This window comes from Rhizophagus irregularis, chromosome 6 (assembly GCF_026210795.1).
Source record: "Rhizophagus irregularis chromosome 6, complete sequence".
NCBI classification, from domain to species: Eukaryota; Fungi; Glomeromycota; class Glomeromycetes; order Glomerales; family Glomeraceae; genus Rhizophagus; species Rhizophagus irregularis.
This window is the reverse complement of record NC_089434.1, coordinates 5143366-5160400: the sequence shown is the minus strand read 5'-3', so window position 1 is coordinate 5160400 and position 17035 is coordinate 5143366. Positions and strand designations below refer to the sequence as shown.

General features: G+C 28.4%; 2 protein-coding genes across 2 annotated transcripts; one reads left to right on the top strand and one right to left on the bottom strand.

The window, feature by feature from the left end:
* Positions 1-2014: 2014 nt before the first annotated feature.
* On the top strand, positions 2015-4302 carry OCT59_026761 (uncharacterized protein; the record flags this gene model as incomplete). Its single annotated transcript, XM_066143419.1, has 4 exons — positions 2015-3575; positions 3644-3876; positions 3945-4215; positions 4297-4302. Exons 1-4 carry the CDS (start codon positions 3261-3263, stop codon positions 4300-4302), a joined length of 825 nt encoding a protein of 274 aa, XP_065992942.1. The 5' UTR covers positions 2015-3260.
* A 6506-nt stretch (positions 4303-10808) lies between these two features.
* Positions 10809-11487, bottom strand: OCT59_026760 (uncharacterized protein; the record flags this gene model as incomplete). Its single annotated transcript, XM_066143418.1, has 4 exons — positions 10809-10967; positions 11039-11130; positions 11215-11296; positions 11401-11487. The coding sequence occupies 4 exons, from the start codon at positions 11485-11487 to the stop codon at positions 10809-10811; spliced, it is 420 nt and encodes a 139-aa protein (XP_065992941.1).
* Between the last annotated feature and the right edge of the window lie 5548 nt (positions 11488-17035).

Genomic DNA, 17035 nt, shown 5'->3' with positions numbered 1-17035 from the left:
TAATTTTTTTTTGATTTCTTTGAGTTTATTTTTACGATCTTGTCTAAATTTTTTAGTTCTAATGCAATCATCCTTAATTAATTTATTTAACAATGAATACACACATAATTTTTTTTTGATTTCTTTGAGTTTATTTTTACGATCTTGTCTAGTTCTAATGCAATCATCTTTAATTAATTTATTTAACATTGAATACACACATATTTTTTTTTGATTTCTTTGAGTTTATTTTTACGATCTTGCCTAAATTTTTTAGTTCTAATGCAATCATCTTTAATTAATTTATTTAACATTGAATACACTCAATTTTTTGATTTATCAATTTATTTTAAAAATATAATTATAGTAATACTGCATTAATTAATATATATAAATAAAAATAAATAAACAAATTCTATTAATAAAAAATGAGTTAAAATGTTATCTTTATACTTTATAATTATAAAATATAATATTTTAAATCACGCATGTCCTTCCTTGATTATATTTCATATTACACTGCGATGATATATTACAATTATACTGAATTTTAAGCTAACCTTAATTTACACCGTAAGGAACTTAATTCGATCTTAATTTACTCCGTTTTAGAAATATTATCGAACAATTAAACAAATGATTAGTTGCACATGACTTGTATTATTTGAATAGTTGATACTTTATATACCAATATTTGATTACACCAATATGTATTAAAACTCTTTCCTATCAGTAATTTCACAATTTCAATCAATATATCGGTATTTTTCAAATATCGTTGTAAGTCGACTACTGTAGATCCCATCTATTTTTTATGTAATCAATCCAGAGGTTTACACTAAATAGATATGGCTTAGTTAGATAGGATCATCACATGGTTCATTGGCTCAGTTATTTTTCCGTCAAGAACTAGCGGATCTTATAAATTTTTTTTATCGTATCACACATAAAAATGGAAATTCAAAACGTAATATTCCATTAATTTCTTCTCACTCCTTTTCTTCTACCGATCATTTTTCTTCTCACCTTTCCATTATTTTTCTTCTCATTCCACGTATAGCCTGAAAAATATAATAAATTTGAAACCGTAAAATCGATTTGAGGTAATCTTTCATGTAAAAAAAAATTTCACTGAATGAAATTCGATATTGTAATAATTTATTTATATTAATTAAATTTAATTTTCGATCTTCTAGAAATCATAATTTTTAGTTTTCCCATCTCCTGATATTTTTAACTGATCCTGCATTCTACACGATACACAATGATATTAAGATCATGTATATTTTCCAATTAAATACTACAATCATAATTACAATAGCTAAAATCTCAAAATTATATCATGATAACCTCGCCCTTTTTTTTGTTCATTCAATATTTATCATCTACTTTTTTGAGCAAGAAAGTTGCTCTACATTTTTTATTCATTCATATTTTCTCGATAAATATCACCTACTTTTAAACAAAAAGGTTGTTCCACTTTTTTTTCGCTCATATTTTTTTTTTTATATTATAACGACTAAACGTAAATTACCTAATAAATCGTCTGATGATAATCAAGAAATGGAAGTTGAAGGAGGTATGTAGATATAACTCTTTTGTAAATTTATAGTAAGTTTTGCTTATATAGTTATATGTAAGAAGAATAATTAATAAATACCAAAAATATGTATAATAGGATCGAAAAGAAAACAAATTACGAAAAAAAGAAGAGATATTGACATTGAGAAAGCCAATCCACTGGTCAAAAACCAATATATCGGGTAGCAGATATGTATCAGATATGTACCCGATATGTGTAGTATTAATGCAGAAAATCGGGTACCCGATATGTGTAAGATATGTGTAAATATATATATCATATACATATCGGGTACCGATATGTATATGATATGTAAATGATATGTATATGATATATATATTTACACATATCTTACACATATCGGGTACCCGATTTTCTGCATTAATACTACACATATCGGGTACATATCTGATACATATCTGCTACCCGATATATTGGTTTTGACTAGTGCGCGATCATCGTACTTCTCTCCCGTTGGGCTTTGCCCATTTTTTCCCAAGAAGACATGGATGAAAAATATGAGGATTTTTTGCCTTGAGTGATAGTAAAAGGACTTTTCGACGTTATATGAAGTTATTACCGAGGTCTTTAGTTTCGCCCGAACTCCTTACGGCTTATATTGAGTTAGGACCGTTATCATGAGTCTTGGAGTTACCAATAATACTGTAAGATGGCAGTTCCATACGAACGTTCCCCTGGGCTTTCTGAAAGGTTGAAAAGTAGTGCGTCTTGGTTCCTACGCCTTTAAAGTCTAACTGGCCAAGTGGTTCGCAGGCCGGACCGGTATTTCTTGGAAGGAGCTCTTGACTAACGTATTTCTTGCTAGTTGATGTTGTTAACGGGGGAGTTAGTCTTCTAAAATAAGGAGACGGTGTTGAGGCGTATGTTTGGTGTTTTTTTACTCAGGTTTTTCTCATTGCACTTCGAGTTTTCCTGAGGTTTATGTTTTTATTTTTTGCTTTTTGTTTTTCTTGGTCGCTTTTTTCGGTGTAACCTTATTTTCTTTGGGGGGTGGGGGGATACTGGAAAATTTGATCGTCATGGTGGCTTGGTGTTACTATTTTGCAAATCGATGATCATCTGGGTGATAAGGGGGGTGACAGGTTGGGTACCGCAGTTTTTGTAGTATGCCGATCAAGGTGGTCACATGTTGGACTATCATTGGATTGACTTATCTAGGTAGATCTTAGGTCGATGGATTGTTCGCAATGAGGTGGGTGTCCTCCGTTTGGGATTGTTCGAAATGAGGTGGGTGTCCCTTCGGGGATTGCACGACACTAAAAAGTTCCCCATCGGCTGGACTGCACGACACTAAAAAGTTCCCTGAGGTCTTTGTGAAATAGGTTTGTTATCCATAGTATGTAGTCAAATAGGGGAAATTGAATTTTAGGTATTTCTGATAGTGCTAATGGTAGCTCGGAGGTTCTTTACCGATTCTAGGAGTGGGTACGGCGCTGGATGGGTTACGTATAGCATAGTCGACTTTACCCATTTTGAAATAGATTTGGGGGGAGTAGCCGTAGTTATTTATATAGAGAGGGTGGGGTTTATAATCTTAGCTTTTCTTTATATGTAATTTTGGAAGATTATTTGTTCTTTGTTTTTCTATTAGTTCTGCACTTGTTGCGGTGCTTTTTAGATCACTCTGTGTTTCTCTAAAGTCACTTCGGCATTAATTAATAAAATTCAAGCTCAAGCTATGTTTGCATGGTTTTTGACTAGTGATCAGTTGATGAAAAAAAGTAAAAGTAGTAATAAAGAAGCTGCCGAATCTGCTGATAAAGAAGTTATAGTAGTAAATGAAAAAAGAAGTAATGATGATGATGATGATGATGATGATAATGATGATGATGATGAGAGTAAGACAGAAGATCATAAAAAACCCGAAGTATTTCAATCAAAGTCAAATTTAGAAATAGTTGCTTGGCTCGTCGACCATCCGGAAATTTTAAGATTGGCACTAGAAATGAACAATACGGATGTTACTATCTCATCATCCAGTAAAATTACGGACGTAAGTATTAAATTAACATGATTTTATTATGTCTAAATCTTTTAAATAATGTATTTTTAATATTTTAGGATAAAATTCGTCTATGGGACGAAAGTGTCAAGTGTCTTTTTTTACGTGCAAGAAGTCCGCGTGGTGAAGTTTTTGATGAGTTGATAACAAAAATTTTCAAAATAAAAATACATTCGAACGAAGATAAAAGCTACCTCGAAAAAACCCGAAAATTTTTTATCGATTTCAGAAATAAGTTTAACCAAATTATTTTAACTTCTGTAGAAGAATTTAAAGAAATAAGAAAAAACAGGTATTTATTTAATTGTTTCGTAGATAACCAAATAGTGCTGTTTGTATTAATTATTAATTTAATTATAGAGCATCTACTGGAAGTTTATCTCAAAAGGAACTTATAGATTACGTTGATGAAGAATTTGTCCAAAAGATTTTAAGCCGACAGCTTGTAGCTGTTAATATTTCAGAATTAACAAGAAATGGAGGATTCAATACCTTGGTTGATTTCGTAAGAGAAACCTTTAAAGTTTCGTGGAACGGAAAAAATTTGTCCGCCGTTAAAGAATTAGATAATATGACCAAAAAATTAACGATCCCTTCTAGGAGCGGAAATAAGATCGTTGATTCTTTATCGGTAAGTTATTTTATTTATACTGTACTGATACTTCATATCCTTTAATCATAGTTATTAATAATAATATTAAATTATACATAGTTATAAATCTTAGCAAACGCTCTAATTTTTTTATAAAATTATGCATTTTATAACGATATTACATTGAATAAATTTAGTAAATTTTACAAGCAACGATAATATGAAACATCATTATTCTAAACATTATACCATAATGTCGAGCGATAATAATATAAAATAAAATGGATGTATAAAACTATAAAATGTTTGTCTAAGATATAACATTTTCAAGTTTAAAAAGTAATTGTTGTTTTGTTAAAAATGGAATGGTTATTATATGACGTTTCTTCTTTAGTATATACGGCCTAAATATCTCTATATATTTGACGTTCTTATACAGATCAAAAAGAATACATTTGCGTAACATTTGCGTAAAGTAAGAACTTTAAAGTTTAAGCCAATTCTGACTGGTAATTTACAAAATAACAAACACATTTCTTAAAAAAAATTCTGAATCAGAATACTTTTCCGGTTTCCATCTTCGATTCTGCAAAAAATTGAAAAGTTCAGGTGATAATTTAAGAAATATCCACCTATAAAGAGACTAAACAATTATCAGGTTGATCAAGTTCGTGTAATACCAAATTTAATAAATTGTCTGATTAAATGATCGCGTATATTAAATGATCGCGTATATTATAAGGCTATAAGGCCTATTAATGCCTAAAAAGTCAATTTAACCACTATTTTATTTAACCGCTATTTATTTGTACGTTTTTTTTTTTGAAAAAAAAACTTTCTTTCTGAAAGTAAAGTCTTCCTCCTATACCATTTGCCATCGTGCATAGTGTGTTATAGGAAAAGGCGGACTTGAATTATATAGGTGTAAGCTTATGTTATATAGGCGTAAAGCTTATATAATTAACGCAACGAAAATCCTTTAATCAAAGGTTAAAATAAGCATGATGGGATATTCTCATATATCATGAGCTCTGTCTGTTCGAAGTGTCGTTTTATATATAATTAAGTAGGCTTAAGTCGTAAGTAACTTTTTTATAACATTGATTATTGGAGAATTAAGTGGCAAAAATAATTTTTAGTTTGTAAGACTTTTAACTCCATACCAACTTGTGTGTGTTTGGCGTGTAATTAATTCCCTAACCCTTAGACCCACTCGTGGGTTAGGTAGGTTGCTTTGCACTTCTTGCAGCCTACCTTATAATGGGTTTTAGGTCCACGTTTGTCCATTTAAAATTTATTAAACAGGATGTCATTCGTCCAAACACATTGCAACGTTTGTTGTATACTTTTCGTCAAAATGACAAAATACTAATTAAATTTATTTTGACAGACGTAATGTATTTTGACAGACGTAATTAATTCATAGTAATTTTATAATAAATAGTGAATTGGTCCGTTCGCCGAAATACGACGTAATTAATTAGCGGAGAAGTATAGTTTGTTGATGAAGCTATAGTTGTCTAATAAAAGTTCGCTTTGCCAGGCAATTTATGGTGGATTCAATGGATCAAATTACAAACAACAATAATGCAGTCATATGAGAATTCCAGGCCAAAGAATAAGGTGAATTGTCAAAGTTGAGAATATATTTGTATTTTTTTTTTAAAGCCGTCATTCTCATGAACTTTTTCATTGTATCCCTAAATTCAATGATTTTGGTAATGATGAAACTGCAGTTGTTTATAGGGGTTTCCCGCCAAACTTCTGAGGTGAATTTATGTCTGGTGTTTTCGAATATACTTATCCTTTTTGCAATAGAGTCGTAGCGAGTCTTCTTAAAGCGTACCTGTGACATCCCATCCAACTTGGGCAGTGTCGCTGAATCTAAAGCAAGGTACCTGGTTAATCCTCAACTTTGGGTTGATGAGTTATGATTCTGGAGTATTAAGGCATAATGTTTTGACTTACATCACCAATTTAACTCATAATTCTAATTTATTGAATTAGTTTATTATAGATTTATTGATATTTTTTTTATCTGTTATATAATATTTAAACTAATGTATACTTTATCTGTAATTAAAATTGTTATTGTAATAAATAACCGGTAACTTAAATCTATTGAAATTAGTAACTTTTAAATTAGATTACAAATTATTAAAATATTATAAAATTGAATTTAACGATATTTGATTGATTTGATATTTTTATAGATAATATCATTTTGATATTATTTTGATACTGAATTAATATTAAAATAATATTATATTGATATTGCATTTATTAAAAAAAAATCATTATTGTTATAACAATATCAAAATGATATCGTTTCGTTATTTGTCAATATCGATTAGATAATTATAAAGTGATATCTTTATGATATCATATTGATATTGAATTAATGTTAGAACGATATCATATTAATATCGTATTTACTTTCTATTTTTCATTGTTGTTATAACAATATCGAAATGATATCGATTTGATGTTTCGTCAATATCGTTATGATGTCGATTAGATAATTATAAAGTGATATCTTTACGATATCATATTGATATTGAATTAATGTTGGAACGATATCATATTAATATCGTATTTACTTTCTATTTTTCATTATTGTTATAACAATATCGAAATGATATCGATTTGATGTTTCGTCAATATCGGTATGATGTCGATTAGATAATTATAAAGTGATATCTTTACGATATCATATTGATATTGAATTAATGTTGGAACGATATCATATTAATATCGTATTTACTTTCTATTTTTCATTATTGTTATAACAATATCAAAATATCGATATGATATCGATTTGATGTTTCGTCAATATCGTTATGATGTCGATTAGATAATTATAAAGTGATATCTTTACGATATCATATTGATATTGAATTAATGTTGGAACGATATCATATTAATATCGTATTTACTTCCCATTTTTCAAAAAATTCATTGTTGTTATAACAATATCGAAATGATATCGATCTGATATTTTTTTCAAACAAATATCTTTACGATATCATTTCGATATATTGAATTAATATTGAAATGATATCATTGCGATATCATAATGATATCATTTGCAAATCGATATCGCCACGATATTTATTTAACATCATTATTATATCAATTCGGTATTGTTTAAAAATTCAAGGTTTCTGTAAAGTAATTATAAAGTGATATCTTTACGATATCATATTGATATTGAATTAATGTTGGAACGATATCATATTAATATCGTATTTACTTCCCATTTTTCAAAAAATTCATTGTTGTTATAACAATATCGAAATGATATCGATCTGATATTTTTTCAAACAAATATCTTTACGATATCATTTCGATATATTGAATTAATATTGAAATGATATCATTGCGATATCATAATGATATCATTTGCAAATCGATATCGCCATGATATTTATTTAACATCATTATTATATCAATTCGGTATTGTTTAAAAATTCAAGGTTTCTGTAAAGAAAATATAGTTTTTGCCTACTTTTGTCCAAGTAGTATATATATTAATATAATATATTATATATTATACTATATGTATTTTTTTAGCCAATCAGAATTCAATCACATGGTGGGTAGGATTAGGTTTCTAATTGAGCATAATCATGTGATTTCTGGCATGCCCTTAATTGGAGAGAACAAAAAAATTATCTAACTAATTCAAACAAGTTTATTTTTGAGTGTAATCAAAAATTAGATAATGGTAAAAATTGCACTGTGAAAATTGAAACTTCAAGTTCAACTAGTAATATTATTAGCCATCTTAATTGAAAACACAAAATATATGAACATTCTAAACCTTTATTAACTATTACATCATCCTTAAAATAGGTAAAAATTGATCATTATACCATTTTGTCAGATTCATATTCACAAATAACAGAAAATTAACAAAAATACTTGAAAACCCTTCTTTTTGAATGGCTTATTCTAGATTTTCAACTTCTTCATCTTTTGAAATTTCCTTCTTTTCATTGATTTATTAATACATTAAATAAAAATTTTGAACTTTTAACTGATAAAGAATTTCAAAAAAGAATATTTGAAGCATATGGATTTTTAAAAAATAAACTTAAGCAGTATATCTATGAAAATGCAGTTTCGGTTTTATTTACTTGTGATCTCTAGACTTTTTGTAGTAAGCAGGATTTTTTTGGTATTACCTGTTATTTATTACACCTGATTTTGAAATAAAAGAAATTACTTTAGCTATTCAATATTTGAAATATTTACATATCAGAGATGCTATTCAACAAGCAATTATTACTTAATAGGAATTGCAATATAAAGTTTTTTCTGTACTACCGATATTACATTTAACATAAAAAAATGTCTTACCCAAATTGTTTAGTTGCATAAATTATCATATACAATCCAATTAGTAGTTGAAAAAGGGTTGTTTACTGCTAAAATTCTAATTACATATGCAAAAATTTTTTTACTTCACCAAAGCAAAATGAATGTTTTTTAAATGCACAAAAAAAATTCAAAAATAACTGGAAGAGGATAGTGATTTGCATAGAATTTTTTATAGAACAATTACTAATGTTAAAACACTAGGGTATACCATCAAATAATTAAATCAAAGTCTATGTAAAGTACATATAAAAAATTATTATCAGAGATTTTTTTGATGATTACTATAATTCATAAACTTTATTTATAAGTACCTTCATATTAAAATAGACAAAATTTCACATTTCCATAACTTTAACTCATTCCTACTATTTATGTTTCAAATTCTGCAAGAATATCCAAAATAACTATCTTTTCCATATAATACCTTTATTTTTTTTAAAGAAGGCCATTTGCATTAGAACTAGTCCTTTTAGTTAATCCTTAATAATAAAACTTTTTTTCTTTACTTGTTTTTTAAAAAAATTGAGGTATTGCATTATTCTTTAAGTTATTGTGTATTTTTTAGTCTTTTAGTATTGCATAAAAACTAATAATACATGATTTATTGAGTTTCTGAGATTTCTGATTTTTTTTACGGGAAAATGCCTTTCAAATACAAATTAAGAAATTACAACAATCAAAACTAAGAAAACAACCATTGTACAGGTTATTTGAAAAATAATACAAGTATAATTTCATGAGATCCTAGACAAATTGATGCAAAGTGAGTTAGAGCAGCAAACCTATCAAAAAATAATTTCATTGTATTTTATTTATAAAGTATAAACTATGTATTTGTATTTAATAAATTTAATAATAATAATAATAATAATAATAATGCCATTTTAAAATATCTGACAAAAATTCCATTTGACTCATTAACCGGCAGAATTGTCAAAAAAATCTCTGCTAATAATTTTTTATATGATGTTTTGATTTAATTATTTGATAGTACACCCTATTGAAACACGATGAGTCAAGTACATATATAGCATGGGAAAGGTTAATAGCTTTAAAACCTTATATTGATATTGTTATTTCATCTTTAAATGTAAATAAAGATAATAATGCTAAAGAGGATGCGAAAAGGTTAAACAAAATTAACCTTACTAATAATGAATGGGATATTATAAGGGATTTACTTGAAATTTTGGGTCCTCTTGCCCAATTAACAGAAATATTAGAAGGTACGAAATATGCAACCATGAGTTACATATATCCAGATATCATTAAACTCAAAAGTATGTTTAGTCCAACAATAAACTCTAATTTAGATTTGGAGACAAATGATGATGCGTTTGAAAATCATCAATTTGAAGAAGTTGATGAAGATGATGAACCTGATGCCAGGTGAAAAATCAAAATAAATAGTCCTACTAATACTTTCGGACTTTTGGATAATATTAAATCAAACCTTTATAAAGCACTTGAAAATTATTTTGAGGTAATTGAAAAAGAGGCACTTATTGCTGCACTTTTGGATCCACATAAGAAAAAAACTATGTTTGCAAGCAATGATCAAAAGGAATTAGCAAAAGCTAATCTTCATGAAGTTTATGAATTAGCAAAGAATGACACTAACATTCACTTAGAGGAATGTGAGCCAAAACCGAAAAAAAGAAAAACTTCAACACGAGTTTATAAAAGACGCTTGTTCTCAGATGATGAATCTCATGATCTTCAGACTGAAGATAATGAAGTTTGACGATATTTAGTAATGGCGCAAATTAAAAATGATCAAGACCCTTTAAAATGGTGGGACGTAAATAAGAGTCAATTTCTGATCTTAGCCCAATTAGCACGAAAGTATCTATGTATTCAAGCAACTTTGGGGGCAAGTGAAAGGGTCTTTAGTGATGCTGGGTTGATAATGTCCTCAAAAAGGACAAGTATGAAGGAGGATTTATTTGAAGCTTTAATTTTTTTTGAAAAGAAATGGCGATTTAGTTGGAGTGGGCGAAATGTTTAGTTAATAATTATGTTTATTCATATATGTATTAGAATTGAGATTTGTTCTTGAACGTGATGTATCATTTTACATATTCGAATTATTTTACTAAATAAAATTCTCTTATATAAATGAAGAATAAATTTATTATAATTTATTATTATCTTAATGATTAAAGCACCTCAAAAATAAGTTACAAATTTTGGATGTAACCCGTATACATGACATTTCTATATTAATTTATTTACATGATTATTTTTTCTCAAAATACTCTTGAACCCGTTGCTTCTTCATCACTGGTTTCTCTCATTGTCACAAGCTTTGATTTGAATCTGTCTGGAGTTTTTTCCAATGAAGTAATGGCGAGTTTTGCGCAACAAAACTTTTCTTCATATGAAATCTTTTTGATAGGTTGCCGTTTCTTAAAACATAAATAACAAAGGTATTGACTATTTGAATAAGGATGATTAGGTATTATACGAATATTCATACCTGAATTCCTTGAGATTTACGACCAAGATGATTTTTTACTTGCTTAGCAGTATTAGTAGTTGCGGAACTGGTTGCGGAACTTGTTGCAAAATCTATGGAATTTAGGAAACGTGTAGTTAACAAAATTAATAACAAAAACCATATTAATGCTTCAAAAAAAAATCCGTTCAATGTACCAAGAAAGGTGTCTCCCTCACCAAAAGTTACGTCGTTATTAAAGTCCCTATAATGTGGAGCAAGGAATGAAAATGTACCATGCTGTTCAACCGTTTGTCAAATCCATCAAAACGTGTAATGATTTTGCGGTAAATGTAAGCAGATTCGTCTACAGGATTAACGATTGTCGATTGTCATCTCAGAACCAGATATTTGTCATCGTCGAGGCGAGGCCTGCCTAAGTCACCCTTTCTAGAATTTTGGAAATTAAGAATATGCTTATAATAAAACATTTCTTCTTTACTGCAAACGGATTCGATTTACAGATCCAGCTGTAAGGCAAATTGCGTGAAATTGGTGTGATTTAATCCTTGTTAAGATTTCTTTTATCCATTAGGCAATATAGGACCTCAAATCCTGTTATAAATATATTGAGTTGCGTCTTTAATTATTAAATCAAAGATCCAAAGAAGGAGTGCTTTCAAATTCGACTCCAGGTGATTTTGCCAAGCTCCTTTATTCTTTTCAGGCAATATAAGTCTTTTGGGATCCAAAGACGAATATCAAATGTGATCTATTTGTTCTACAAACCATTTTATAAAATCAATAAAAATTGAATTGAAAAGTAAGTGACCAGTAATTATAATGCGTACCAGTAAAACAGTAAAACTGTAAATCAAGTTATCATTTCCATGATCAATATTCATGAAATTCGTTCAACTGAGCAAGCACAAAAAAAGCGGCTGCTAAAGATCACTAACTTTATCACTACAAATAACCGGATATTATGATTGGCTTATGATCACGTGAACGAACATGACGTCTATCACGACGCGTGTATGGCCAATGAAATCAATGCAAAAGTATCAGACTTGACCCAATATTGGTGTTATTGTTTGGTGCATATATTGGGTGTTGAGTGCATATAAAAACTTGGCTGAATGTCTAATAGCATTGCTTGGTTCAAAAACTGTATTTTTATAAAACACAATTACTTGACCATCATAAAATGATCCAGGAATATCATCAGGGATTTAACTGAAGGTGTTAAGGATAATTTCATTACACCTGTAGAAACTGCAACATCATCTCCAATGGAAACTTTATGTTTATCATCTGCAGAAATTAAACATGTCCATTGACACATGTCCATTGGCGGTATAGAATGCAAAATTCTCTAAGATATCGAAAAAGTGCTGCACAATAATGTGCATCATCACTATTCTTTTGAAGCAATCTACATTGTACCATTAAATCGGCTTGTACGATACATTAATCGCGTTGTAGTAGCATTTGTAGGATTAAATTGAAATCTAATCCATTCTTCTGATGGAATATGAGCGGTGAAAGGAAGAAGATCACCGTGGACAATCTTTAATCTTTCTACTATAATTTCGTGAAGATCACGAACAGAAAGACAGAAAGAGTCTAATGGCATATACGGAATAGTTCCATGTCTACGTTCATTTACTGCAAGCAAATCTATTATTGAGTTTATCAATTATGTAAATTAGACAATTTTTTTTAATATTAAAAAAGCATTTGATAAATAATACAAAATTTTACCTGCTCATTGAAATAAGCTTCTAATTCATCCCGTTAAATCTATTATTAGTTCACAAATAGCTTGCATAAATTATCCATTAAAATATTAAGGTTCATTTAAAGCTGAACCTGTCATTCTGAGTTTGTATTTTCAATATAGTGTCACCTAATTTGTTAAATATAATTTATTATGCTCTTTTTTTTAAAATTTCAAAAGCCAAAAAAAAAGTAAAAAAAAATAAAGATATTTACGTCGAAGGTGGCGGCGTCCCCAAAAGACAATAATTTGTGGGCGAACATATTTTTCATTCCTACAAACAATTTGCTATTGGTTAGTATCCATTTCCATCTTTTAAATACTAGTATATATTTAGATATTATATAGCATTATTAATATAAATAAAAAGAAATTATGAAATACAGTTTTGATATCTTGTTGAAGTAATATTTAGCTTCGTTTTAATCAGTATAGGTATATTTGTATCAAAAAATATTTTTTTTTTCGTTATTGAATACGTACCGTCGAATACTGGCCCTTGCGTTTCCAAGGGCTCTTTCCCGGTATTGATTCACGAAACTTTCAAATATTTTCATATTTAATCGCGGAGGAACTTCAGGTGTACATCATAATGTAAAATATTGACATAGTAATTAAGGTTGTTCGAACTTTAATCGGTCTTCCTTCACGGCCAACACCTGGTCTTTTCACAAACGGTGTAATTTCCATGATTGATGAAGAGAATAAGAATAATAATATACAAACAACTTGTTTTAAACCTAAAATAGACATCATTTCTAAGCTCCTTCTAACCCATTGTTAACTTCTCTCAGTTTTTTTTGCATTAACAAAAACTTGCACTTCTCGATCAATATATTTTAAAATGTAATTGCTTCAAAGAGGTTAGAAAATGATTATTAATAAGTTCCATGCTAACTACACGTTCAGAAAGTATACATTTGATACTTTCATTAACTTGAGCATGTTTTATGAACTTTCTTGAGAAGAAATTAAGTCAAATGCTTGTTGCTAAAAAATCACGTGCAATTTGCGCAATTAATGCGCAATAAAAAATCATGTGCAATTTGCGCGAAATAAATCCTGATTTGCGCATATATCAATAATTTACAAGTTATAATTTATAAGTTATAACCCAAATACCTAATATCCCAATTTCCAAATCCCAATCCCACGTCAAAATAAGTATCTAGTTTAATGAATGGGGTAATTGTAAATTTATAGTATTTTAACGAAAAAATAGAGAGATTCTTCTAACTTGTTATTTGTAAACAACTCTTGGAAAATTATATCGTGTCAGTTATTTACGCATATTTATTGGATAAAAATTAAAGTTTACATGTAACGAAAAAACCAGAAATTTGAATACTTACTAGTAAAAAAATACAAAATTCTGGATTCTGCGCCAGAATATATTAGTGGATTTTGATATGGAAGAATCTTCAGATTTTTTAGAAACATCAAACTATATATAGTTTCATGACCAAAAAAAAAACAGGTTAAAATTCAAATTTGGATTTAATTATGGTAACATAACATGAGACGAAGTTGAAAATGGAAAATTCCGAAACAGTGGAATACTGATGTACGGTATGTGAAAAATGTTAAAATGATTTTACAAATTCGGACTCAACTTTACGTCAGCACGGCATGTGTAACAATGATGGATATGACTTTATTTTATATAAATCAATTGTATAAATTTTTATATAGACTTGAATTTTCAAGTTTTATACTGTATATTATTTGAATATGACTGGAAATAACAAAAGAAATTGGCGCTCGGAAATACTAAATCCGTTATAGATAATTAAAGCTTTTCATTCAGCCAAAAAAGGATCTATAAATGTATACTCATTATACTCCATTATCATTTATGTGAGACGACTAAGACGCATACAAAATTCGGTGTTTCACGATAAAAATATAATTTTTAATCAATCAAAAATTCATAAATTCTTTGTTTTACTTTTTTTAAATAATCTTTACTTAATAAAATTCAATAATAGGACAATAAACGTAATCAATGACTAGTACAACCATGGATTTAAATTAAAAAATTTTGTTACCATCCGAACGTTTAATGCGACAAACATATGTTTGAATAACGTAAAATAGGGTAATCTTAAGAGGTTATCCCGTTTCCCGCGTCGACAGTTGTCAACGTGGCGTAGTTCACAGATTAACCTTTTTTATAAACTTTAGGTTTGTGATATCATTTTTTTTTTGTCATTCTTGCTTTAAAAGACGAATCAAATTATTAAATGAGCTATCACGAACCTCATGTCTTTTTTTTTACTAACTAATTTTGTTACTTAAAGATATGGACCAGGGAATTTCAACTCCGGATCATTAATTTTCGACGAGTAAGAATTGGTGTTACATATCAAAAAACTGAGCAGATAGTATATCTTACAAATCAGAAAAAAAAAAGAGAGTCATAATGCACCTTTCACATTGTTCTTAGAATTTCAATAAGAAGTTTTTTGTTTGTGATTTTAGTAAACAAAGAATTCGATAAAAGAAAAAAAAACTTAAAAAAAATTAAGTAAAATGATTTTATAAAAAATAGATAAATGATAAAGCAAGTAATTACGTAAACAAAAAAGCAGCCACTCAGGTTTGCATTGATGACTGCAGTATTTGTCATAAGATCAAGATCTTAAAAAGTAATATACGTATTTATCGTATTAGGTGAGTTAATAATTAGAATAAGTTATTGTTTCAATACTTTAATAAAAAAAAAATCTTTTTAAAATATGCTAATAAAAATAAATAAATTGTTATTGTTTCATTACTTAATAAAAAAAATTATGTTAATATAATCAAAATTGTATGGTTGTTAAATAATATAAAAAGGCTCTGAAAATTCCTAGCGAAATTGCAAAAAAAAAATTTCATTTTTTTTTTTACAAAACAAACAAAAATATCAAATACATTCCCAAAATTGCAAAATTTCGTAAAATTTAATATACGGCACAATCATCAAAGAAATTCATTCTGTCCAAATTTCCCACATCAAGCTCTTACTACATACAGTGACGACAACGGGCAAATTTTGTCGAACTTTTAAACGTCTCTACTCAAAACTCTATGAAAATTACAAATTTAATAATTTTCATAAATTCGTTGGTTGAAGCATTTAATTTAATATTCTACATTAAATTAATAATTCCTTTTATTAAATGCTCCTTGAACAAATGTCGACATACGCTTGCTCATTAGTTGATACATCAAAGTCCTTAAAACAGAAAAGTGTCATTAACGTCCAGAAATCCCTAAAGACACTTCATTATGCTACGGCTTATAGATTTGATGAAGTAATAAGAGCGTACGATCGACTAGTAGATTAATAAAAGAGTCGCTATTCGTATTGCCAAATATAAATCACTGTTTATGCGATGCGAAGAGAAGACCTCTGCAACCTTCTTTACTAAGGTCACAGTTAGGTAAAACCGATTTACATATTAGAATAGATTGTATTATTTGATATAGATTAAACCCCTTATTATCCTATCATTTCATTTTAAACTTTTTCTGGAAAAATTAAAAAAATTAGGAGGGTTTAGAGATGATAACATACCGAATAACTGAATGTAATTTGGTATAAGCGTATAGCTTCTTCAAATTATGAAAATAACTGAAGCAAAAAACTATATAGATTATTTCCGGGCTCAAAGAAATACGTAGGCAAAATTTTATTCTTTGATTAGGAGAATTGGAATAGATATATTGTTATATATAAAATTCAAAGAAATTAGTTTTCTTTAATTTTTGTTTATTCATTCATGACTTAAAATTTAATAAATCTAAAATAATTAAATTCATCCATGATAATAAATCTAAATAATTAAAAAAATTTTTTTATTGTTTCTATTTTATTTCTTTTTTCTTTTGTTCTAGGTAAATGATGAATAATCATTTTGCACCAAAGTTCTTTGTTTTACAGCTATTTGCAAAAATAACGGACCACCCAATTCATTTTTGCTCCGAAGTTTCATACGCATTCATACGCAGTCATACGCACAAGAGCATAATTGATCGGCATAATTCCGGCCAAATTATAAATTTGACCAGAATTATAATTTCCATTTTAGGAAATTTGTCGTTACACAAGTTCTGAAAAGGGAATTTTCATTTTTTGGAAAAACAAAAATTGTGGAATAGCAATCGCCAAAAAAGGATATGATCGTCATAGCCGTTTTATAATTCTGGCCAAAATTATAATTTGTCCAGAATTACTGCCGATCAATAATAATCTTTGCATATGACTGCGTATG